The 25,655-nt window shown below is 43.2% G+C and overlaps 2 protein-coding genes across 4 annotated transcripts; both read right to left on the bottom strand.

Moving 5' to 3' along the window:
* Positions 1 to 54: 54 nt before the first annotated feature.
* On the bottom strand, positions 55 to 25,239 carry TRNAU1AP (tRNA selenocysteine 1 associated protein 1). 3 transcript variants are annotated; one of them, XM_007100885.3, is made up of 9 exons: positions 25,118 to 25,239; positions 24,468 to 24,565; positions 18,818 to 18,917; positions 18,161 to 18,213; positions 13,968 to 14,099; positions 12,524 to 12,643; positions 8,338 to 8,500; positions 7,852 to 7,885; positions 55 to 342 (listed from the first exon to the last, which is right to left on the bottom strand). In XM_007100885.3, the coding sequence occupies exons 1-9, from the start codon at positions 25,142 to 25,144 to the stop codon at positions 206 to 208; spliced, it is 864 nt and encodes a 287-aa protein (XP_007100947.1). In that variant the 5' UTR covers positions 25,145 to 25,239; the 3' UTR covers positions 55 to 205. The 3 variants fall into 3 exon arrangements, with proteins under 3 accessions (XP_007100947.1, XP_054939325.1, XP_054939324.1); XM_055083350.1 differs by lacking the exon at positions 13,968 to 14,099; XM_055083349.1 differs by lacking the exon at positions 12,524 to 12,643.
* Positions 22,732 to 23,149, bottom strand: LOC102982465 (10 kDa heat shock protein, mitochondrial-like). The gene has a single exon (XM_055083365.1). It carries the CDS (start codon positions 23,113 to 23,115, stop codon positions 22,807 to 22,809), a length of 309 nt encoding a protein of 102 aa, XP_054939340.1. The 5' UTR covers positions 23,116 to 23,149; the 3' UTR covers positions 22,732 to 22,806.
* Positions 25,240 to 25,655: the final 416 nt, after the last annotated feature.

Raw genomic sequence — 25,655 nt, forward strand, 5'->3', positions numbered from 1 at the left:
CTGGTCCCTTCATTTTCAAACTCAAATGGCTCAAATGAAGGCAGCAGTATCCCGGGAAATATTCATAATTTCAGGAAACAGTTGATTACTAAAATCTTATGAAACATTTCAAAAAAGGTAAAAGTTCTTGAAGTAATCTTTTTTTTTAAAAAAGGAGTCTCTTAGCTCCCTCACAAAGTCCACTCTGGCTTGTGCCTTGTCCTGGCTACATCATGGCAGGGATCTCGGAAGACACTGTGTCCAGGGGCTGCCAGTGACAGTCCATCAGCGCATCATATAGCTCCTCGCTCTGCTCCATGAACTCCTTGTTGGCCTCGGTCACATCCAGCTGTGGCATGGGGTCTGGAAGAGAAGCAAGGACGGGTTCAGGCGGCGCAGAGGGGAGAAGCACTCAGCAGCCACAAGAGACTCAGTACCCTCCTTCCTCACGTGGGCTGACAGCACTGCCTTGCAGGCTTTCTGTGAGGATGAAAACGGTAATGCACAGTTCACACTTAAACAGCATGAGTGAACCGCGTGGGTCCACTTGTGTGTGGATTTTTTCAAGAGTAAATGCTACAGTACTACACAATCCACAGTTGAATCTGAAGATGTGGATAGGGAGGGCTGACTATAGGTTACATGTGGATTTTTGACTGAGGTTGGTAGGCGCCCCTGTGAGCTGATCAAGGGTCACCTGTACTCAGAATGTAACACATGTAATTAGAACTCAATGGCGGCTGTTACTCCACATTTATTAAACACTACACATATCTCTAGCTGTCACATGCCCCGGATTTTCTGCTGTGGTCCTGTTTTTCAATTTGGGTTTGGAAAATCTGATCAACAAAATAATCAAGAACAATGAATGTCTAATGAAAGAGCTATCGTCAAATACAGGAGCTGAAACACCAAGTCCTGTATTTTTAAACTTGTCTTTCTTGATTTCAATAGTGGTATTTGTTCACCAGAAATCATGACAAAATACATAATAGTTTTCTCTTTTTTTAAAACCCCTAACAAGTAAACTATTCTTAGGAGGGAATATTACCTAGCATTGAAAATGAACCTCAGCTGCATCCCACTTGGATGAGTCTCACAAATAAAATGCTGAGTATTGAATGAAAGAACCAAGACAGTACATACAGTACAATGGCACTGAAGTTCAAAACCAGGCAAAACCAAACCCTGCTGTTTAGGGATGCGTATCTATGTGATAAAACTATAAAGAGAAGAAGTTTTGTCCCTACAAAACCCAATACAGTAAGCAGTTTTCCTTAGCGGGGTTGGGGGTTGTGACTGTGGGAATGTTGGCAATGTTTCCACTTGACCTGAATGAAGGTTTCATGGGCATTTCATCATTACGTATCAAACTATACATGTTTTATCTACTTTTCCATGTACTTATATTTCACAATTCAAAAAGTTTAAAAGAATCCTCAGTTACTATGACTGATAACATTTTATATTTTCCCTTCAGTATTGTTGGTCTAAAATGCACACACTCAGGCCTTCCCTCGTGGTTAAGACTCCGTGCTTCCAAAGCAGGGGGCATGGGTTCGATCCCTGGTTGGGGAAGTTCCGCATCCCTAGGGTGTGGCCATAAATAAATTAACTTAAAAAATAAAATGTACACACCCATTCATTAAAGCATTTTATTTATTTAATTTTTTTTTGTGGTATGCGGGCCTCCCTCTGCCGTGGCCTCTCCCGTTGCGGAGCACAGGCTCCGGACGCGCAGGCTCGGCGGCCATGGCTCACGGGCCCAGCCGCTCCGCGGCATGCGGGATCCTCCCGGACCGGGGCGCGAACCCGGTTCCCCTGCATCGGCAGGCGGACGCGCAACCACTGCGCCACCAGGGAAGCCCCATTAAAGCATTTTAAAATTAACTGGAGAAATTAAAGGCCTTAATAAAGAAATCCCACGTACTTTGACTAGAAGACAAATGCAGATGGTCCTCGACTTAATGTTGGTTTAACTCACGATTTTTCAACTTTATGATGGTAAAAAAGTGACACACATTCAGTAGAAACTGAATTTTGATCTTTTTCCGGGCTAGCGATATGTACTACAATATTCTTGTGATGCTGGGCGGCAGCAGTCACATGATCACGAGGGTAAACAAGTTAATACACTGAAACTGTTGTTTTTCACTAGGATTACAGTATTCAATAAATTGAGAAAATCGACATTTTATCATAAAATAGGGTTTGTGTTAGATGATTTTGCCCAACTGTAGGTTAATGTTAAGTGTTCTGAGCCTGTTTAAGCTAGGCTAAACTATGACGTTCGGTAGGTTAGGTGTATTAAATGCATTTTTGACTTAATGTGAACTTAAGTCAAGGAAGATCTGTATTGTTAAGATGGCAATACTCCCCAAGTGATCTATAGATTCAATGCAATCTCTATCAGACTCGCAGCTGCCTTTTTTTTTCTGCAGAAATTGACAAGCTGATCATAAAATTTGTATGATGCAAGGCACCCAAAATAGCCTAAACAATCTTCAAAGATAAAAGCTACTAGAATAAAATGAAAGAATTTTTACAACTCAACAAAAAGACAACCCAATTTAAAAATGGGCAGAAGACTTGAATAGACATTTCTCAAAAAAAGATATACACATGGCCGATAAACATGAAAGTATGCTCAACATCATTAGCCATCAGAGAAGTGCAAATCTAACCACAATGAGATACCAGTTCAAAGCCACTAAGATAGCTAAAATGAAAAATAATGACTGTTGGTGAGGATGTGGAGAAACTGGAATCCTCATATGCTACTGGGAATGGAAATGTTCCAAGCCCTTTTGGAAAAGTTTGGCCGTTTCTCAAATGGTTAAAAAGAGTTTACTACATGATCCAGCAATGCACTCCTAGGTATATACCCAAGAGTACTGAAGACTTCTATATCCACACAAAAACTTATACACGCATGTTCATAGCAGCATTATTCATAATACCAAAAGTGGAAACAATCCAAATGTCCATCAACAAAATGGATATCCATACAATGGAATATTATTCAACCATAAAAAGAAAGGAATGACATGCTACAACATAGATGAATCTTGAAAACACTAAGTGAAAGAAGTGAAAGAAGCCATTCACAAAGGACCACACATCGTACATGATTCCATTTACTTAAAATGTCCAGGATTGGTAAATCCAAAGTAGATGAGTGGTTGCCAGGGACAGGATATTGGAGTGACTGCTAGGGGTTTCACAGGGTTTCTTCTGGAATTAGTGGTAATGGCTGCAAGACTTTGTGACTATTCTAAAAACTACTGAATTGTACACTTTAAAAGGGTGAATTTTATGTTATGTGAATTATATCCCCTAAAATAAAACCCAAAAAACCCTAACTGGGCTCTTCCTGTATATCCTATTTCAGGACTTTTTTCATTGAGAACATTTTCCTATGTCAATATTCTTAGAGAAAGACATGATTTAATAAAACAAACAAAAAATCTTAAGAAAAACCTTACCGGACTTCCCTGTTGGCGCAGTGGTTAAGAATCCGCCTGCCAATGCAGGGAACACGGGTTCGAGCCCTGGTTCAGGAAGATCCCACATGCTGCGGAGCAACTAAGTCCGCGAGCCACAACTACTGAAGCCCGCGCACCTAGAGCCCGTGCTCCGCAACCAGAAGCCACTGCAATGAGAAGCCCACGCACCGCAACGAAGAGTAGCCCCCTCTCTGCAACTAGAGAAAGCCCGCGCGCAGCAACTAAGACCCAACGCAGCCAAAAATAAATAAATAAATTAAAACAAACAAAAACCTTACTGTATTTGTTTAACAAATCCCCTATTATTAGATATTTATCTGTACTGGTATCATTTTGGGATAAAATCTTTCAGGTAAAATTGAGTCAATGGACATGAACATTGTAAGAATTCTTCACAGAATTAGCATGAGATGGTTACATTTTATGTGTCAACTTGGTTAGGTTACTGGTGCGCAGTTTGGTGAAACACCAGTCTAGATGAAGATATTTTGTAGATGTGATTAACATCAACAAATCAGCTGACTTTAAGTAAAGATTACTCCCAATAACATGGGTGGGCCTTAGCCAATCAATTAAAGGCCTTAAGGCCTTAAACTCAAGGTTTCCCAAAGAAGGAATTCTACTTCTAGGCAGTAATATAGAAATTCTGCCTGAGTTTCCAGCTTGCTGGCCCACCTTACAGATTATAAATACATATATCCTATTGGCTCTGTTTCTCTGGAGAGCCTTGACTGACACAAATAATGTATATTTAAATTCTTTTTTCTTGTGGTTTATAGGCCATTTGTGCTTCTTTTGTATATTTTTCCCCCTTTTTTATATATTTATTTATTTTTGGCTGCATTGGGTCTTCATTGCTGCGAGCAGACCTTCTCTAGTTGAGGCGAGCGCCACTACTCATCGTTGCGGTGCGCGGGCTTCTCATTGCAGTGGCTTTTCTTGTTGCAGAGCATGTGCTCTAGGCACGCGGGCTCAGTAGTTGCGGCTCACGGGCTTAGTTGCTCTGCAGCATGTGGGATCTTCCCGGACCAGGGCTCGAACCTTTGTCCCCTGTGTTGGTAGGCGGATTCTTAACCACTGTGCCATGAGGGAAGTCCCTTCTTTTGTAAATTGTTTCCAGTTTTCTCAGCTACTCTTAAGAATCAACCAGTGAATGCTGAATCAACCAGTCAGTGATGAATATCTTTTCACGTTAAGTACTGTGCCCGTTTCTGCCACCAGAGGGATAATTCTTTCTCTTGTAATTTTAATCTAAATTATGAGTTGAGGCTTTGAGCACATACAGCAGCTCCATATGGAAACTCTAGTCACTCCACTCAGTGGAGGTATCAGCATATGGGAACAGACTAGCAAAGGGCTCCATCAAGGGCAGGCATTTGTTTTCTTGTTGTGTTTCATTTGTTTGTTTGTTTGGGGTTTTTTGGCCGTGCCACATGGCTTGCGGGATCTTAGTTCCCCAACCAGGGACAGAACCCAGGCCATGGCAGTGAACGCCCCGAGTCCTAACCACTGGACCACCAGAGAATCCCCAAGGGCAGGCATTTGGGTGTGTGGAACTCTATGGACATACGTACAATAAAGCACCCTTCCTCACTCTGAAGACTGGGCCTGGAGGATGGGCTGTTGAGCCAAGGCATAGATGAAGAAGGATGACAATCCCTGTGGTGCCCCATCGCTGTGTGGCTATTAGGTTGAAATGGGAGGTGTTACGGAATTCCCTGGCGGTCCAGTGGTTAGGACTCCACGCTTTCACTGCCAAAGGTGCGGGTTCAACACCTGGTGGGGGAAGTAAGATCCCGCAAGCCATGCGAGGTGGCCAAGAAAAAAAAAAAAGGGAGAAATTATAACTCTGTGGTAAAGAGCATGAAGTCTGGGGCAAGACTGCAGGGGTTCCAAGACAGTCCACCTCTTGCTACTATGTTGCAACTATGCTGACCCTGAACAAGTAACTTAACTTCTCTACCTGTTTTCTCTTCTGTAAAATCAAGATAATTGTGGTACTTACCTCAAAGCCGTAGTGAAGGTAAAATGAGTTAATACATGTAAAGTGCTTAGAACAATGCCCTGCATATAGTACAACCTGTTAGCTATTATTAACTATCTAAGCTTCAGTTTTCTTTTCTGTAGAATGGGGTTTATAACAGTACCTACTCATTGAAGTGTTGACAGGCAGCAGTGCCTGGCACAAAATATGTTGGCTATTATTATACTATTAATGGATGAGAAAGAAATAGAAAAATTCTAAGGAGTTATACACAAATATTATTACAATCAGGATAATTTCTTTAAAAAGGAGGCAATGCAACGCTTCCTGCAGGAAACGGTGAGACTGAGGATAGAAAGACAGGGACCCCAGGTTCAACCTTGCTTCTAACTCACTGTGTGACCCTGAGAAGACAGCAAGGATTGCCAGCTCCCCATCCGTCAACTGGAGCTCAATGTCCTGCCCAGCTCACCCCAGGGTCACTGCTGCCAGAATTAGATGACAGCACATAAGTGAAAGTGCTTTAAAATGCTATGAAGTATATACAATATTCCTATAGGTATAGTTTTTAAAAACATTTTAATGAATTATATGGCATTTCTCCCAATAGATATCAATATGATAATAGCTGCCCCTCCCACTAACAGATTAGATTTATCCAATAGAAGATGTTTCTTCTGCTGGTCAACAGTTTAATCATTTGTATGAATCCCTCTAAATACATAATTGCGCTCTTGTTCCTCTTAGCAATTTTCCCATTAATATTTAAATAAGCTTACCTCCCAATTTGAAAATAAAAATTAAATTTGAAAAAAAAATGCTACGAAGTAGACAAGTTTGTTTTTTGCCTGCAGATGTTTCCTGTAAAGGATATTTTGGGGCTTCCCTGGTGGCGCAATGGTTGAGAGTCCGCCTGCCGATGCAGGGGACGCGGGTTCGTGCCCCGGTCTGGGAAGATCCCACATGCCGCGGAGCGGCTGGGCCCATGAGCCATGGCCGCTGAGCCTGCGCATCCGGAGCCTGTGCTCCGCAACGGGAGAGGTCACAACAGTGAGAGGCCCGCGTACCACAAAAAAAAAAAAAAAAAAAAAAAAGGATATTTTGCTTACAGATCACACTTTCCCTATGACCTTCTCTTTCTTTTTTTTTTTAAATGAATTTATTTATTTCATTTATTTATTATTTTTGGCTGTGTTGGGTCTTTGTTGCTGTGCATGGGCCTTCTCTAGTTGTGGCGAGAGGGGGCTACTCTTTGCAGTGCGCGGGCTTCTCACTGCAGTGGCTTCTCTTGCTGCAGAGCACGGGCCCTAGGCACACAGGCTTCTGTAGTTGTGGCGTGCAGGCTTCAGCAGTTGTGGCTCACGGGCTCTAGAGCGCAGGCTCAGTAGTTGTGGCGCACGGGCTTAGTTACTCTGTGGCATGTGGGATCTTCCTGGACTGGGGCTCGAACACGTGTCCCCTGCATTGGCAGGCGGACTCTCAACCATTGCGCCACCAGGGAAGCCCCTGACCTTCTCTTAAAGAATAATTCTTAAAACAGACTTAGAAAAAGACTTAAAGTTTAAAATCTATCTTACATAAAGTTTTATTTACTTAGAAATCAATGTCTGATTTTATGACAACTGTTATTTTACTTCTTTAAACCTTAAACCTAACATCTGTTCAGAAACATGTTGAAAAAAAAATCTTGGTAATTAAAAAAAAAAAAAAGAAGTATGAATATCTCATTTGAAAAAAACATTTGTCTGAAGGTTAGCAATTCCTCTGGTTTTCCTTTCTTTTTCTTCTGTTAAATTCAGTAAAAATCATAATAAACTTTTTTTTTTTTTTGCAGTATGCGGGCCTCTCACTGTTGTGGCCTCTCCCGTCGCGGGGCACAGGCTCCAGAAGCGTAGCCTCAGCGGCCATGGCCCACGGGCCCAGCCGCTCCGCGGCATGTGGGATCCTCCTCCCAGACCGGGGCATGAACCTGTGTCCCCTTGCATCGGCAGGCGGACTCCCAACCACTGCACCACCAGGGAAGCCCCATAATAAACTTTTAATTAAAAAAATAATGGCTATTACTATGTAGCAAAATTGGGGGTGATTTTCAGTTTCTTCATAATACTTTACTGTATTTTTCAAACTTTCAATAACTATTACTTGAAAGTGAGAAAAACATGTAATTTAAAGATATATGGGAAAAAATTAAAACATGCAATGAAAAAAATGGATTTTACAAACTGTGAAACAAATATAAGGCAATGGTATCTTTGCTACAGACCTATATCCTGTCAGGGCTCCCTCACCTGTCAGTTGCTCCCCAGGGTGCTTTGAGATCTGCACTACCCCCTCGGGTGACACTCACATCTTACGCACTGAGTGAAGGGACTCCTTTCTTACCTTCCAATGCATCATCTCCGACTTCTTCATATGTCTGCCAAGAGACCAGAGAGGTGGGTGAGAAGCATGGTGAAATCCCGGCCCATGACTAGGATGGTTTATTTTTTTATTTTATTTATTTATTTTTTTGTGGTATGCGGGCCTCCCCCTGCTGTGGCCTCTCCCGTTGCGGAGCACAGGCTCCGGACGCGCAGGCTCAGCGGCCATGGCCCACGGGCCCGGCCGCTCCGCGGCATGTGGGATCCTCCCAGACCGGGGCGCGAACCCGGTTCCCCTGCATCGGCAGGCGGACGCGCAACCACTGTGCCACCAGGGAAGCCCTAGGATGGTTTATTTTTAATAAGAGGAACTAAGCTGCTTCATCTTTCCTTCTGTTTTTTTCTGAAGCCCAAGCTCCCGTCCTTACTCATCCCAGCCTGGAGAATCACCCAGGTCTCTACAGGATGATGTAACCCAAGAGGGCCAGACCGGCCAAATCATGGTTACCTGCATGGTGCTCTGAGTATAGCCATACTGGGGATAACTGTAGCTGTAGCTGCCTGTGTTCTGGTCATAGCCCCACTGGGCATAGTAGTTCTGGTACTGCTGGTAATACTGGTTGTAGCTATAACTGTACATTTGACTATATTCCACTGGCTTCACACGGCTCCTTAAATGAAGAAATAAACAAATAAGCAAACATTTCCATAACACTATGTGACCAGGGACTGTTCTGAGTGTTTTACGCAGATTAACTCATTTAATCCCCATAATGGTGCTATGCAGTAAATATACCTTATTCCTATTTTACAGATGAGAAAACTGAGGTACAGAGAGGTTACATCATTTGTCCAAAGTCACACAGCGAATAATAGATTCAAACCCAGGCAGTCCGGTCCCAGAGCTCAGCTTTAAAGATAGGAACTTTCGGGAATTCCCTGGTGGTCGAGTGGTTGGGACTGCACACTTTCACTGCCAAGGGCCTGGGTTCGATCCCTGGTCGGGGAACTGGGATCCCACGGGATCGCCACGGCACGGCCAAAAACAAAAAAAAAAAGATGGGAGTTTTCAATGGTTAGGTTTGTCTCTCTTGTCAAACCTTGTTAGTACTGACTTTTCCCCTTCTCAAGATCTTGGAGGGCTGTTTTTCTGCCAGCCACAAAGGCTCAGGTGAACATGGCCTGGAGGATCTGGATTTATAATGATCCAAGAAGCATTTTAAATTACAAAATATCTTATCACCTTTTCCCCACAAAAACATGAGAAGCGTTTTAGTAGCCTGGAACTGTCGTCAAAGCTACCATTTATGGAGTAGGTACTTGAGAATTCTGCCCATTATTATTTTTTTAAAGATTTATTTACTAATTTATTTTTGGCTGCATTGGATCTCAGTTGCGGCACGCGGGATCTTCGTTGAGGCATGCAGGATCTTCCATTGCGGCGCGCGGGCTCTTTGTTGTGGTGCGTGGCCTCCTCTCTAGTTGTGGTGTGTGGGTTTTCTCTTCTCTAGTTGTGGCGCACAGGTTCCAGGGCAAGTGGGCTCTGCAGTTGTGGTGCGCGGGTTCCAGAGCGCGTGGACTCTGTAGTTTGGTGCACGCGGGCTCTAGTTGCTGCACGTGAGCTCAGTAGTTGTGGTGCGCGGGCTTAGTTGCCCTGTGGCATGTGGGATCTTATTTCCCTGATCAGGGATCGAACCTGTGTCCCCTGCATTGTAAGGGGGATTCTTTACCACTGGACCACCAGGGAAGTCCCTGTGCCCTTTGAGTCCCTTAAAATAGTCTCCTATTTTAAGTCCTGCAAAGCTCTGTGATAGAGCTATTATTTATCATTCCCATTTTACAGATGAGAACACTAAGCCTCTGAAAAGTTAAGTGATTTACCCAAGACTACACAGAGGAATGAAGCCAAATTTAACTCCAAGGCTCACACTCCTACCACCACACCACTACATACAGCTCCTGCCCTGACAGACTCAAGACCCCTTGCCCGTCCCCCACTTCCTGCATTCACCAATCAGAGCTGAGGCCCAGCGTCAGCAGAAAGCTTTCTTCTCTGATTCCACGGCTATCCCAGCCACTGCTAACCAAAGACAGAATGTCAAACCTGCAAAGGATCCACTGCTTTCAAAAACTTAAAACACCACGTGTGATGAGCTCTTCCCAAGTTCCTTGTGAGTTTAATGTCTGCTTGGTGAGCAAGACTCAGCCAGAGCAGTCAGACAGACCACATCTGATTGCCTTAGCATCACCTCCTGATGGGGTGGCTCAATGAAGTTCGACGGCACAGATTCCCTCTTCCTGCCCACTGCCAGGCTGGAAACTGCTAACGTTCACCTCCATGCCACCCCCCACCCCGGCCATGTGTCCAAGGAGTCCACCTCCCTCCTGACATGTTCAGGTCACTGGAGGTACAGTCTCTCTGGCCTGGGTCTGCACACTTCTCTTCTGTTTCTCCACACTCAGCTCTTACAGGCTAACTCTCGAAGGGAACTCTTATCACCTTCAATTCCCAGTGCTTGAGGGCCCCTCCCCACAGGCAGGCATCAAATACTGACAATGTTCAGTGAAGAAACAGATGTAACAGAACATAACCTCCCTGCAGAAGGGACTTTGTTTCTCTTGTTTATAGCTACAATTTCAAAGTCTAGGGCAGGGCTGCAGTTGTAGGGACTCGTTATGGTTGACTGAATAAATGGTGACACAGCAGAAACAACCAAAATAGTAAACATCAGAGGAACTGCTAGACAGAATATACAATCAAAACAATATCTTGCAGCTATTAAAAATATTACAAAGACGACGACTGTGCAACTCAATGGCAAAGTGTGTATAATGAGTAAACTGGGGAAGAAAAAGAGTGAGCATTGTTATTGTAAAAATGAATAAAGAGGGACTTCCCTGGTGGTCCAGTGGTTAAGAATCCATCATCCAATGCAGGGGACGCGGGTTTGATCCCTGGCCGGGGAACTAAGATCCCACATGCCACAAGGCAACTAAGCCCTCGCGCTCTAGAGCCTGTGTGCTGCAACTACTGAGCCCACATGCTCGGGAGCCCGTGGGCCACAACTAGAGTGAAGCCTGTGTGCTGCAATGAAGAGCCCATGCGCCACAACTAAGATTCGATGAAGCCAAATGAATGAATGAATAAATAAATAAAATATTTTTTAAAAAATGAATAAAGAAATGAATCTACCACATGTAAATTGACCCAAATATATGTAGTGTGTGTGTATTTATATCTACATCTATATTTATATTGATACATCACAGAAGCTTACGGAGAAGCCTGGAAAGGAACCCAGAAATTATAAGCAGTCAGTTTAGAGTAATGAGAACACATTCCTTTCTTTTAAATATTTTCTTTAATGTTTTTATATATACAATAGAGCTCAGGGACTTCCCTGGTGGTCCACTGGTTAAGAACTGGTCTTGCAATGCAGGGGAGGCCAGTTCGATCCCTCGTTGGGGCACTAGGATCCCACATGCTGCAGGGCAACTAAGCCCACGCACCGCAACTACTGAGCCTGTGTGCCACAAATACAGAGCTCACATGCCGCAACTACTGAGCCTGCATGCCACAACTAGAGATCCCGCGCACCGCAACTAAGACCTGATGCAGTCAATATATAAATAAATAAATATTTTAAAAAATATGGCTCAAAACAAATAATATTTGGAGGAAGGGAATCACTCAAGCTGATCTTCCATGTATTAAACATTGTTAAACCGCAAAGAGCCTCCAAATCTTTTGCTGCTTTAAAAAACATGGCCATTTGGAAGTTCTGCCCTAAGAGTGCAGACACTTTTCTACTTTTAACACGGAGTTTCTCAGCCTTGGCAAAATTGACATTGGATGGCGGGGGCAGATTGTTCTTTGTCACAGGGGCTGTCCTGTGCACTGTAGGATGTTTAGTAGCATCCCTGGCCTGTACTCATTAGATGCCAGCAGCACCTCTCCCCCAGTTGTGATAACCAAATTTGTCTTCAGGTGTTCCAATGACCCCTAGTTGAGAACCATTGCTTGAGCCAAAGGATGGAAGATTCTATGCAGAGAAAAACTGTCTTACATCTGAGTAAAAAACCTGCTTGGAGGTGTAAGGAAAGAAGGGTTTTCTGCACAGAGTGACAGGTACAATAGTGACGTACATATTCTCTTGTGTTTGTATCATTAATTTTTTTGGCCGCACCATGCAGCTTGTGGGAATTCCCTATATCATGAATTCTTAGCCACTCCCATAGCAAGGGACACTCATAAGAGGTCTGTAGGTTTCATTAATATTAAAAAGGCTAAAACTGGCTAAAAAGTGTAACTTTCTTCTTTCTGCTCAATTCTTATTAATTGTATGGATAAATTTTTAACAGCAGCACTACTGGGCATAGAGCAGGGACATTAAGTTTACAGACCCAAACTGCTCTTCCAGCATCGCTACCAGCGACGTCTGAATGCATCTGCCTCCCCCAGTCATAGCTCTCTCCCCAGCTATGAGCTTCTGGAGGGGCAGGGTTATGCTAGCTCATCTCTAGCACCCAGCCTGGCAAATATCAGGCACTCATTATTTGTGGCCTGAACTGAATCTCCTGGCAGCCTCCCATTCAGCACGCGGACGCCCTTAACATCAACAACAGACGAGGCGTGTGTGGGTGGGGGTCAGTCCAGAAGCCCTCCCTGGCCCCCACACCAGTGCGGGACTCACGCTTTAGGGATTGCCACACTCAGACGCACTGGTTTAGACCCCAGTCCAACTGCTCCCTGGCACTCTGTCAGGGCTCGCTTCTGTTCCAGCTCATCTGTGAATTTCACAAAACCATAGCCCCTGCAGAAGAAAAACACACTATTTCGATCACAAATGTGATGGAGGTAAAGCCTAAGAATGGAAAAGGGGCTGAGAAGGGAGAGAGTCCATCAAACCACATGGCAGGGCTGAGAGCCTCATGAGCACAGGGGTGCCACAGAGCCAAGGGAGATTCAAGCACTGGAGGATCCCAAGATCTGCAGAGCTCCCACTTTCAGTTCATCAATCTCTTCCATACTGTCCTGATAGAGCTTCTTCCCAAATAGTAGCCTACCTCCCAATCTACTTGAAAGTATTATTACTATCATTATGGTAGCAGCAGCAGTAGTAACAGTCACAGAAGGTCATTCAGCAAATATTTACCGAGTATGCTAGGTATTACACGAGGCACTGGGACTCAGCAGTCACAAGCAGACGAGGTTCCTGCTCTCCGGAACTCATATTCCACTTGGGGGGGTAAATGAATGATAACTAACATTTAATGACCATTTATTATTTCCCAGGCATTGTGCTGAGCATTTTCCCAGGATTATCTCATTAAACTGTCCAACAACTTGATGAAGGGAGTATCCACATCCTACTGAAGACAGAACGAAAGTCCAGAGAGGTTTAATAGCTTGCTCAAAGTCATAGTAGAAGCAGGATTCAAATTCAAAGCCCAAGCTCATAACTAGTACTCAAATCAAGAAAGAACTTTTCCTGACAAATATCGTATGATCTCACTTGTATGTGGAATCTAAAATATGATACAGATGAGCTTATTTACAAAACAGAAACAGACTCACAAACATAGAAAACAAATTTATGGTTACCAAAGGTGAAAGGGGATGGGGGAGGGATAAATTGGGAGTTTGAGATTACCAGATACAAACTACTATATATAAAATAGATAAACAAGGTCCTACTGTACAGCACAGGAAACTATATAAATATCCTGTAATAAACCATAATGGAAAAGAATATGAAAAAGAATATATATACATATAAACTTTTCCTGAGGTCTTTCCACTTTTAAAGTAACAATAATAAATAAAAGAAGAAACACCTATAAAGCATTTCCTATTGATTCATTTATACTACATCATTCAATCCTTACACCACTCCATGAGAGATGCAGAAACTATTATCACTCCCGTTTCACAGATGAGGAAACAGGGTGAGAGGTTCAGTAACTTGTCTGCCGCATAATCCCTGGGCAGTACTGAGGCTGGGATTCACACCAGGCAGTTTAGCTCCAGAGCCTGTGCTCTTAACCACAATGCAACACGGCCTCATTACCACACCGCCATCTATGAGATAAATGCTGCAACCAACAGGGTAGGCATCCATAAAACGAAGGCCTTACTTAGACACTCCTGTCTGGTCCAAAACCACCTTGCCTCCCCGACAGGAGGGGTAGACTTTGACGAAGAATTCATACAGCATGCCATCATCCACATCTGGGGTCAGGTCCCCCACAAAGAGGGAGTACTCGGGGCTGAGAAGAGAGAACAAAATTCAGAGACAGACCAAAACTTTTGTTCTGATGAGCTCTTTTGGCCCATTCTAGGTAAATCTTTTCTGGGCCGCCTTAGGAAACAACACATCTGATGGGTCCTTGACCAGGTCCTAATCTGTTTCACTTGGCAGTCCTGGCAGAAGAGTCACGGAAGGAGTCCCCCACCCCAAGTCGCTCACCCACTGTATAACACCTGTCTGGCTTCAAGCATTACATGAGTGCAGACGGGGGCACACATCAGAGGTGCTCAAAAGATAAAACTAGAGATTCCGTATTCACCGCATAATTTCTATTCAAATGGTGAAAGGCAGAGGGAAAATGAGAACTGAACCTTCTCTCCTAAAGATGTGCTAACGGGGCTTCCCTGGTGGCGCAGTGGTTGAGAATCCGCCTGCCAATGCAGGGGACATGGGTTCGAGCCCTGGTCTGGGAGGATCCCACATGCCACGGAGCAACTGGGCCCGTGAACCACAACTACTGAGCCTGCGCATCTGGTGCTGTGCTCCGCAACAAAAGGCTGCTACAGTGAGAGGCCCGCGCACCGCGATGATTAAAAAAAAAAAAAAAAAAAAAAAAAGATGTGCTAACATGAAATCCCTCAACTTTTAGGACAGGGGTCAGCAAACTTTTTCTATGAAGGCCATATAGTAAATATTTTAGGCTCTTTGGGGACACCTCTGGTCTCTATTGCTCTTTCTTTGCCTGTTTTCACAATCCTTTAAAAATGTAAAGGGGGGACTTCCCTGGTGGTCCAGTGCTTAAGACTCCACACTTCCACCACAGAGGGGCATGGGTTCCATCCCTGGTCAGGGAACTAAGATCCCACATGCCACGTGGCGTGGCATGGCATGGCATGGCATGGCATGCATGCATGCATACATACATAAGTAAATATGTAAAGGGAGTTCCCTGGCAGTCCAGTGGTTAGGACTCCACACTCTCACTGCCGAGGGCCCAGGTTCCATCCCTGGTTGGGGAACTAGGATCCCGCAAGCCGCACAGCACAGCCAAAAAAAAAAAAAAAAAAGTAAAAACCATCTTCAGCTTGCAGGTGATAACAAAATTAGGCCACAGTTTGCCAACCCCTGTTCTAGAACAATTCTTTAAGAAAAAAAAAAGCAAACTCATTATTATTTTATTTCAAGTTAAAGTCAGAATACACAAAAGGAAAAAGAAAACTAATATTACCAATAACCCAACCACTCAAAGGTAATCACTAAGAACACTTTGATATGTACTTTTGTCTTTTTTCTTTGGTTTCTTCTTTTGAATTTACAAAAATTGGATACGACTCGTTTTGTTTCTAGCATTTTTTTCACTTTTAGCATCTCACCAACATCTTAACATATGAGTATTCTGCTATAACATGATACATTAATAAATACACAGCATTCAAAATAATGAACATATTGTAATTTAAACCGCTTCCCTATTATTAGATTGCTTGGATTTTCCCCCAATTTTGCCCATTATATGTAACATTTCAATGAATACTTTCTTTTAAAATTTTTAATGGAGTATAGTTGATTTACAGTGTTGTGCTAGTTTCTGGTGTACAGTGAAGTGAATCAGTTATACATATACATATATCCACTCTTTTTTTAGATTCTTTTCCCATATAGGCCATTACAGAGTTCTGAGTAAAGTTCCCTGTGCTGTACAGTAGGTCCTTATTAGTTATCTATTTTATATATAGTAGTGTGTATATGTCAATCCCAATCTTCCAATTTATCCCTCCCCCCCCTTACCCCTGGTAACCATAAGTTTGTTTCCTGCATCTATAACTCTATTTCTATTTTGTAGATAAGTTCATTTGTACCTTTTCTAAATTTCTCTGATGGGTCCTTGACCAGGTCCTAATCTGTTTCACTTGGCAGTCCTGGCAGAAGAGTCACGGAAGGAGTCCCCCACCCCAAGTCGCTCACCCACTGTATAACACCTGTCTGGCTTCAAGCATTACATGAGTGCAGACGGGGGCACACATCAGAGGTGCTCAAAAGATAAAACTAGAGATTCCGTATTCACCGCATAATTTCTATTCAAATGGTGAAAGGCAGAGGGAAAATGAGAACTGAACCTTCTCTCCTAAAGATGTGCTAACGGGGCTTCCCTGGTGGCGCAGTGGTTGAGAATCCGCCTGCCAATGCAGGGGACATGGGTTCGAGCCCTGGTCTGGGAGGATCCCACATGCCACGGAGCAACTGGGCCCGTGAACCACAACTACTGAGCCTGCGCATCTGGTGCTGTGCTCCGCAACAAAAGGCTGCTACAGTGAGAGGCCCGCGCACCGCGATGATTAAAAAAAAAAAAAAAAAAAAAAAAAGATGTGCTAACATGAAATCCCTCAACTTTTAGGTCAGGGGTCAGCATACTTTTTCTATGATGGCCATATAGTAAATATTTTAGGCTCTTTGGGGACACCTCTGGTCTCTATTGCTCTTTCTTTGCCTGTTTTCACAATCCTTTAAAAATGTAAAGGGGGGACTTCCCTGGTGGTCCAGTGCTTAAGACTCCACACTTCCACCACAGAGGGGCATGGGTTCCATCCCTGGTCAGGGAACTAAGATCCCACATGCCACGTGGCGTGGCATGGCATGGCATGGCATGGCATGCATGCATGCATACATACATAAGTAAATATGTAAAGGGAGTTCCCTGGCAGTCCAGTGGTTAGGACTCCACACTCTCACTGCCGAGGGCCCAGGTTCCATCCCTGGTTGGGGAACTAGGATCCCGCAAGCCGCACAGCACAGCCAAAAAAAAAAAAAAAAAAGTAAAAACCATCTTCAGCTTGCAGGTGATAACAAAATTAGGCCACAGTTTGCCAACCCCTGTTCTAGAACAATTCTTTAAGAAAAAAAAAAGCAAACTCATTATTATTTTATTTCAAGTTAAAGTCAGAATACACAAAAGGAAAAAGAAAACTAATATTACCAATAACCCAACCACTCAAAGGTAATCACTAAGAACACTTTGATATGTACTTTTGTCTTTTTTCTTTGGTTTCTTCTTTTGAATTTACAAAAATTGGATACGACTCGTTTTGTTTCTAGCATTTTTTTCACTTTTAGCATCTCACCAACATCTTAACATATGAGTATTCTGCTATAACATGATACATTAATAAATACACAGCATTCAAAATAATGAACATATTGTAATTTAAACCGCTTCCCTATTATTAGATTGCTTGGATTTTCCCCCAATTTTGCCCATTATATGTAACATTTCAATGAATACTTTCTTTTAAAATTTTTAATGGAGTATAGTTGATTTACAGTGTTGTGCTAGTTTCTGGTGTACAGTGAAGTGAATCAGTTATACATATACATATATCCACTCTTTTTTTAGATTCTTTCCCTATATAGGCCATTACAGAGTATTGAGTAGAGTTCCCTATGCTATACAGTAGGTTTTTATTAGTTATCTATTTATAAATAGTAGTGTGTATATGTCAATCCCAATCTTCCAATTTATCCCTCCCTCCCCTTATCCCTTAGGAACCATAAGTTAGTTTTCTAAGTCTATGGCTCTACTTCTGTTTTGTAAATAAGTTCATTTGTATCCTTTTTTTAGATTCCACTGTGATATCATATGGTATCAATGAACACTTTCAAGGTTAACTTTTACACACATCAATGAATAAACTGTGAAAAGCAGAATTACAGGTTCAAAGGGTACAACTGTATCTAAAGCTTTTGATACATTGTTTTAAAGCTTTCAGACAGCAATTTGGAATGCTCAATCCATTTATATTGCTACAACATGTCGATTCTTACTGAATAAAATGTCAATACTGTCGGCAGTCATGGGACTAGGGGAGGGACCAAATATAGAGAAGACATGCGCCTTGACAGGAAGCAAACTGGAAGCATCCACCAATAGGGATGGGAGGGGGTCGACCTTAGGAGGGAGGCAAAGTGGGGCCAAACTCGGCTCCCCATCCTCCTCTTTGGGAGTGACCAGCACAGTGACACATCTTGTCTCCATCTAGACATTTCCTGGGACTTGAAGCTACCTTGTGGCTACTCTGTACTTACCTGTTATCTGGCTGTTTCCCATAAGTGGCATAGTTCAGTTTAAAACGTTTTGCCTGGAAATTTAAAAACAAACAAACTAAAACAGAGAAAGGTGTTTCAAGAGTCAAACAATATTTGAAAAAAACTGAAATAAATTACCTTGGCCAAAATATCTCCCCCTCTCTAAGCCTCAGCTTTTTCTCCTGTATAAAAGGAGGGGGTTGCACAGATGACCGCTAAGGGCACTGCCAGCTCCATGGTTCTATGAGCCCAGGTGTGCCAGCGTGGTGCAGCTGTAAGCTAAGTAACTGTGGGAAGAGCAGAATGTAACTCTCTTGAAACATGTCCTCACTGCTGCCAGCCTGTTCTACTTTCTCAAGCAAGAGGTCTAGAGTTTCAAGTCTTCCATTATGGAAGCAGCGGTGCAGAGTGGAAAGGGAATGGATTTTAGAGGCAACCAATCTTCAATTTGCATCCTGGCTCTGCCACTTACTACCTGTGTTGTCTTGGGCAAGTTATTCCATTTCCCTGTGATTCAGTTTCCTGGTCTGTCAAAGATGACAATGCCTACTGTTTAGGGTTGTTACAGGATTAAATAAAATATAATGTTGGGATTCAATAAATGAGTTATCAATAACAATAAAAATGGCAACATCATCATTATCTCAGTGTCCTTACAGGTGTGGCTCCTGGAAGGGGTTTCCCGTTGATTTTATGCAAACACTTCTCAGCTGTGGCCAAATCTGCGAATTCTACAAAGCAGTAGCCAGCTGGGATCCTGGAAAGAAAACAGAAAAAGGGAATTGTTAAAGATGTGATACCCAGATGAGAGACTGAGTCTGGGCCTGAAGGGAGGAAAAAATCCTTTTCTAATCAGAGCCTATACTATTAATGTTTACTATGCAATCCAATCAAACCTTTAGATCTAATGTCCAGTTTATAGGAAATATTAGGAACAGAACAAGTAAAACACCACCACAAGGAAACAAATCCAGATTGTAGGACCAGAATCCAGGATGTAGAACCTTATGTAAGGCAATCTTACGTCTTTAAAAAGTCAATGTTCTGAGAAAAGAAAGAAGTGGGCTTTTCTACATTAAAAAGAGACAAAAGAATAAATGCAATACAGGATCTGATCTCTGACTGGATCCTAATTCATTAAAAAACAAAAAAAAAAGCTATAAAAGGTATTCTGGGGACAATCATAAAAATTTAAATGTAGACTGGCCATTATGTGGTATTAGGGAATCATTAATTTTGTTAGTGTGATATGAGCATTGTTGGTATGTAACAGAATGTCCAGTTATTGGCAATGTATATTCAAATATTTAGCAGTGAAATGTCATAATGCCTGTAATTTACTTTCATATGGTTCAGCAAAAAAAAAAATATCTACCTATCTTGGGCTTCCCTGGTGGCACAGTGGTTGAGAATCCACCTGTCGATGCAGGGTACACGGGTTCGTGCCCCGGTCCGGGAAGATCCCACATGCCGCGGAGCGGCTAGGCCCGTGAGCCATGGCCACTGAGCCTGCGCGTCCGGAGCCTGTGCTCTGCAACTGGAGAGGCCACAACAGTGAGAGGCCCGCAAAATTTTGTCCTTTTATGAAGATTTTCAAAGATAATAAAATAAAAGAGGTAAAAAAAAAAAAAATCTACCTATCTAAATCATTCTTTATAGACAGGTAGATAAGAAAAATATGGCAACATATTAACAGTTTTTGAAATTAGGTGTTGAGGGACTTCCCTGTGGTTAAGAATCTGCCTGCCAGTGCAGGGGACATGGGTTCGAGCCCTGCTCCGGGAGGATCCCACATGCCACGGAGCGAGTAAGCCCGTGCACCACAACTACTGAGCCTGCGCTCTAGAGCCCATGAACCACAACTATGGAGCCCACATGCCACAGCTACTGAAGCCCGCGCGCCTAGAGCCCGTGCTCCGCAACAAGAGAAGCCACCGCAATGAGAAGCCCGCGCACCACAACGAAGAGTGGACCCCGCTCGCCGCAACTAGAGAAAGCCCGCGCACAGCAAGGAAGACCCAAGGCAGCCAAAAATAAAGTAAATAAATAAATTTACCAAAAAAAAAAAAAAGAAATTAGGGCGTGGCTGTATGAGATGAGAGTTCATTGTACTCTTCTTTCTACATTTGTTTTAAATTTTTCATAATTTAAAAGGTTTTTTGGATCACCTACCACTGGCCAGGCTGATACAGAGTTGAAGAACATGGTTCCTATTTAGAAACTTAAAATCTATTTGGACAAAGTAAATCCATGGACCTTACCTAATTGGGGGATGTCTGCGAGATTCCTGGTGTTCTATTTTTTTAAAGCATCGCTAAGAGACATAAGTAGGAGGATGTGGCTAGATCCTCTGACATCTCTTCCTCCTAAGCGATTTATACTGAAAACAGTTACTTTTCCTCAACTGCCTCCTTAAAGCTATCACCAGTGAAATAAACCAGACTTTTCTGGAACTATGATATTCAGTTCAAATAACCTTATGGACACCAAGCCAAAAGGTATGGGCAAGGGCAGTACCTGAGCCCAAGGATCTCAGAACACAGTCTATGAGCTCCATAAATGTTGACGCTTAGAAGAATGGTGGGCCAACTCTGTGCCTTCTGTCTTGTGTGTGCTAGAATCTTAAGGCTCACAGATGTAAAGACCACCACCAGTAAGAGTTGAGCATTACTGAGCACTCACTATGGTCCAAGCACTGTGCTAGCCACTTCACATGCACCATCTCATCTAATCCTCACATAACTCTATAAGGGAATGAAACCACTGCTCCTATTTAGATGTGGAGACTGAGATTTAGGATTATACAATATGCCTTAAACCACACAGCTGGTATGTGCCAAAGGCTGGATTTGAATTCAGGATAGTCTGACTACATTCTTTTCAGAACATTTCATTTTGAAGAATTCCAAATATAAAAACTGAAAGAATTGCATAGCAAACACCCTATATATATACCCACCACCTACAATTAACATTTTATTATACTTACTTTATCACATAACTATCCATCCATCCATGCCCCTACCCATTTATCATCCTTATTTTCTGATACATTTTGAAGTAAGTTGCAGATATTGGTATACTTCCCTCAGTTACTTTAACATGCTTATTATTAACTAGAGTTCAATGATTGTTTAGTTTTTTCCTTTTAAGGTTAAATTTACATGCAATGAAATGCACAAATTCTTCAAGATGCTGAGTTCTTCCCACCAGATTAATTTTGTGTATTTTAGAACTTTATGTAAATGCAGTAAGGCTTCTTTAATTTAGCATAATGTTTTTAAGATTCATTCATGTTGTTACTATATTAGTAGTCTATCCCTTTTTATTGCTAAGTGGTATTTTATTCTATGAATATACCAGTATTTATTTATCTATTTACCTATTCATGGATACCTGGACTGCAGTTTGGGGCCATTGTCCGATGTGCTACGCACATCCTTTTTCAAGTTCTTTTTCTGGTAGATGCATGTTTTCATTTCTCTTGGGTAAATACCTAGGACTAGGGACTTCCCCAGTGGGCCAGTGGTTAAGATTCCCCACTCCCAATGCAGGGGACCCAGGTTCAATCCCTGGTCAGGGAAATGAAAAAAAAAAAAAAAAAAAAAAAAAAAGAGCCCGCATGCCACGATGAAGATCTCACACACAGCAACTAAGACCCAGCTGCAGCCAAATAAATAAATATATATTTTAAATATATATATATATATATATATATATGTATATATATAAAATACCTAGGACTAGACTTGTTGTGCCATATGGTGGTAAGTGTATTTAAGAAACTGCCAGGGAATTCCCTGGTGGTCCAGTGGTTAGGACTCGATGTTTTCACTGCCAGGGCCCGGGTTCAATCCCCAGTTGGAGAACTAAGATCCTGCAAGCTGTGTGGCATGGCCAGAAAAAAAAGAAAAAGAAAAAGGAAAACTGCCAGACACTTGTTCCCAGGGGTCATACCATTTTATAGTCCCACCAGTGATGAGAGACGTGGCTGCTCCACATGTGACTGCATTCTTTTTTTTTCTTTGTTGAATTTTAAAAATTGTCGTTGAGTATACAAAACATAAAATGTACATTTTAACCATTTTTAAGTATACAGTTCTGTGGTATTAAGTACATTCACATTGTTGTGCAACCAATCACCATATCCTTTCTTTTTTTTTTAAGCTTTAATTTTATTTATTCTTGGCTGTGTTGGGTCTTCGTTCTTGCACACCGGCTTTCTCTAGTTGCATCGAGCGGGGGCTTGTCTTGTCGCAGAACACGGGCTCTAGGCACGCGGGCTCAGTAGTTGTGGAGCACAGGCTTAGTTGCTCCGCGGCATGTGGGATCTTCCCAGACCAGGGATCCAACTGCATTGGCAGGCGGATTCTTATCCACTGCGCCACCAGGGAAGACTCCAATCACTATATTCTTAAGCACTATGCTCTGCTGCATATTATTTTTTCTTGGGTCTTATCTTTTTCCCGTATTCTCGCAGTTCCTGGTTTTTTGTTTCTGTTTTTTTGGATATCATTACTTTATTATTAAAGAAACACGGAAATTATTTACATGATGAAAGATTTCAGAACTTCAGTGGCAGCTTCACGTGATGCCATTGGGGACACGGGCAGCTTCACGTGATGCCATTTCAATAGTGACTTATTTTAGTCGACGTATTTTCCAAGAATGTCACCATCTCTTAATAAGAAATAATCCTTGTCATCTAGAACTACTTTGGTGCCTCCATATTCTGGGAGAAGAACTTTATCTCCAACTTTCACACTAACTGGTTGAATCTCTCCACCCTTTCCTTTAGAGCCTGATCCAACAGCTACTACCGTTGCTTGCAATACTTTTCCTTGTGATTTTTCTGGAAGCATAATGCCTCCTTTGGTTACAATTTCGGCTGCACTTCTTTCAACTAATACTCGATCAAAGAGGGGAAGAAACTTTCTAAATGCCTGTCCTGCCATGACTCGGGTTACAGCACTTCGTACTCTCGCTCTCTGGCCGCCGCCGCCGCCGCAAAGGAGCCCCGGTTTTTAATTTACGTTTATTTTACAGTATTCTTATATGCCACTTCAAAGTCTCTGTCATATGAGACAGAATGCACATGTAATGTGTCTGTAAATGCCACCATAAAAAATCAGCTAGAGTTTATTAATCAATGGTATGAAAGGATAATTCCAATTCTTAATAAAGATTAAAATGTGAGAACCTATATCACTGTTTTAAAAAGGAGAAAGTATTACAGAATGTATTTTCATGCCAGTAGCTGATTATCGGGGTTTTCTGTCTACAGGAACAAGAAGAAAAACATTTAGGCCAGCATGCTCTACCAGTCAGAAAATCCGTCCCTGGGTACCGGGGTTCTGAATACACAAAGTACCTGTTCACCAACAGCCAAAGACCTGGCCACACTTCGTATCTCTCACCTGTGTTTTTCAACTATTTGACACTTTAGCAAGCTGCTTTAGTACTTGGCACAGAGTAGATGCTCAATAAACACTGTCAAATTGATAAAGGAATCCTGTTATTTCTAACTAGAACCCTAAGGAAACCTAAGCTCCTAAGAGAGAAAGAAGAAACTGGAGGCAGTAGAGCACTTCTATCTGAAAGTATTCTCTGCATTTCTTTTTGTATACTTATTTATTACCTCATTCCCCCATTAGCATGTAGTAAACTCCACGAGAGGAGGAACTATGTCTGGCTTATTTCAGCCATGTATCCAGGGAATCTAGAACAGCAGCACATAGGTAGCATCTTACTCACATAAGAGTTAAGGGCACTCATGAGCTTTGAGAACAGAGCTGAATTACAGTCCTGGCTTCTCATTTAAAAGCTGTGTAACTTTAAGACAGTTGTTAAGCTTCTCTAATAACAGTACTTAGCTCAGAAGTTTTTGTGATTTTAAAGTGCTTATTACCTAGCAGATCATAATCTGTTTATATTTCCCAAGCATATACCATACGCCAGACATTGTTCTAAACGTTGAATGTGAATTAATGGCACTTAATCCTCACCAGAACTCTATGAGGTAGGTGCTTTTATTATCTCCATTTTTATAGGCAAGGTGAAGAAGAGGGAGAGGTTAAATAACTTGACCAAGGTCACACAGCAGACAGAGCTTTCAAAACCAGTCTGGCTCGAGTCAGCAATATGCTATACGTCCTCTTAACAAGCCCCCAAATGCTTATATCATTACAATAACATTATTAGGGGTGAGAAGCCCCGACTCTCTGCGATGTTTACCTTCTCCTGAAATGACACTTGCAGCACGATCTACTGAGGAGACCTGAGGCTGAGACGGAAGGAGAGAACATACCCAGTGAGGCGATTTCGGATAATTTTGACGCTCATCACGGTCTCCCCCATGGTGGCAAAGGCTCTGGAGATGAAGTTCTCATCCATGTAGGGTTCCAGCTGCGTAAACACAAGAGCAGAGCGGCTCAGGCCAGCACCCAGGCTCCTCATTCCCGCATCCAGGCTCCTCATTCCCGCATCCGGAGCCCCTCCCCCTCAGCCCGGGGTTGGCTGCACGCTGCGGGCGGGAGTTGGGTGAGGTGAAGAGGCTTCCGTCTGCGGAGTGATCTGAAGCCTGCGTTCCCAGTCCCCTGCCTTCCTTCCCTTCAAATTTACTCCCTTGAGGCAGTCTCCCCTTTGGATTTAGGAACCCCATCCCTCCAGTCCTACAACCACGGGCGCTCTTCAATCCTTGGGATTCCTCTCATTCTATCCGCCCAAAGACCCTCCCTCTTTCACTGGCGTGAACCCAGGCGGGGCCCCAGGGCCCCTCCCCCTCCGAATCAGCCCCTTCACCTAGATGCTGGGACCCGCTTCGGAGTCACCTAAGAGAATTCCCCTGCCCATTCACTTCCACCCTTTTGGGATCCAAGGACCCTTCTCCTCAGTCCCTTTCTCCCTCGTGACACTAAGATTCCTGCTCCGCAGACCCGGGCGGCCGCCCTCACTCACGTCGCCCATCCACAGGCTGGCCGCCATGCCCGAGGCCCCGCCAGGCCTTCGCTGGCCACCGAGGCTGGCGCGGACGCCGGGCAGCCGAGTCGGAACCTCCACGGAGCATGCGCCTCTGACGCCTTCTGCGCAAGCTCCGCAACTCGGTGCCCAGGGCCGCGCCCACGTGCCGCTCGGGGTCTTGCCGGATCCCTGTGGGCGGGTCTCAAGACTGGAGCCTGCGGGATGGGGCGGGGCAGACGCTGCCCGGCGTTGGACTGTGGGTGGCGCGGGTGAGGGGCTTTCTCGGGTTTCTTTCTGATTTTATTTAAACACACACGTACATATAAAATTACAGAAGTAATTTTACGCTCGTTGTAAAAAATTGCAAGTATTAGCACTTTTTTTTTTTTAACAAGTGAAAGATCCCCTCTGGGAACCTGGACGATTCAGTCCCACTAACTGTGACGTCAGGCAAATTACCGACTGGCCCGCCCCAGCCACCCCTTCACCCCGCATTTCCCAGTTTGCAAGACATTTCTGTTGACGCTGCAATGGG

This window comes from Physeter macrocephalus, chromosome 3 (genome assembly GCF_002837175.3).
Source record: "Physeter macrocephalus isolate SW-GA chromosome 3, ASM283717v5, whole genome shotgun sequence".
Lineage (NCBI taxonomy): Eukaryota > Metazoa > Chordata > Mammalia > Artiodactyla > Physeteridae > Physeter > Physeter macrocephalus.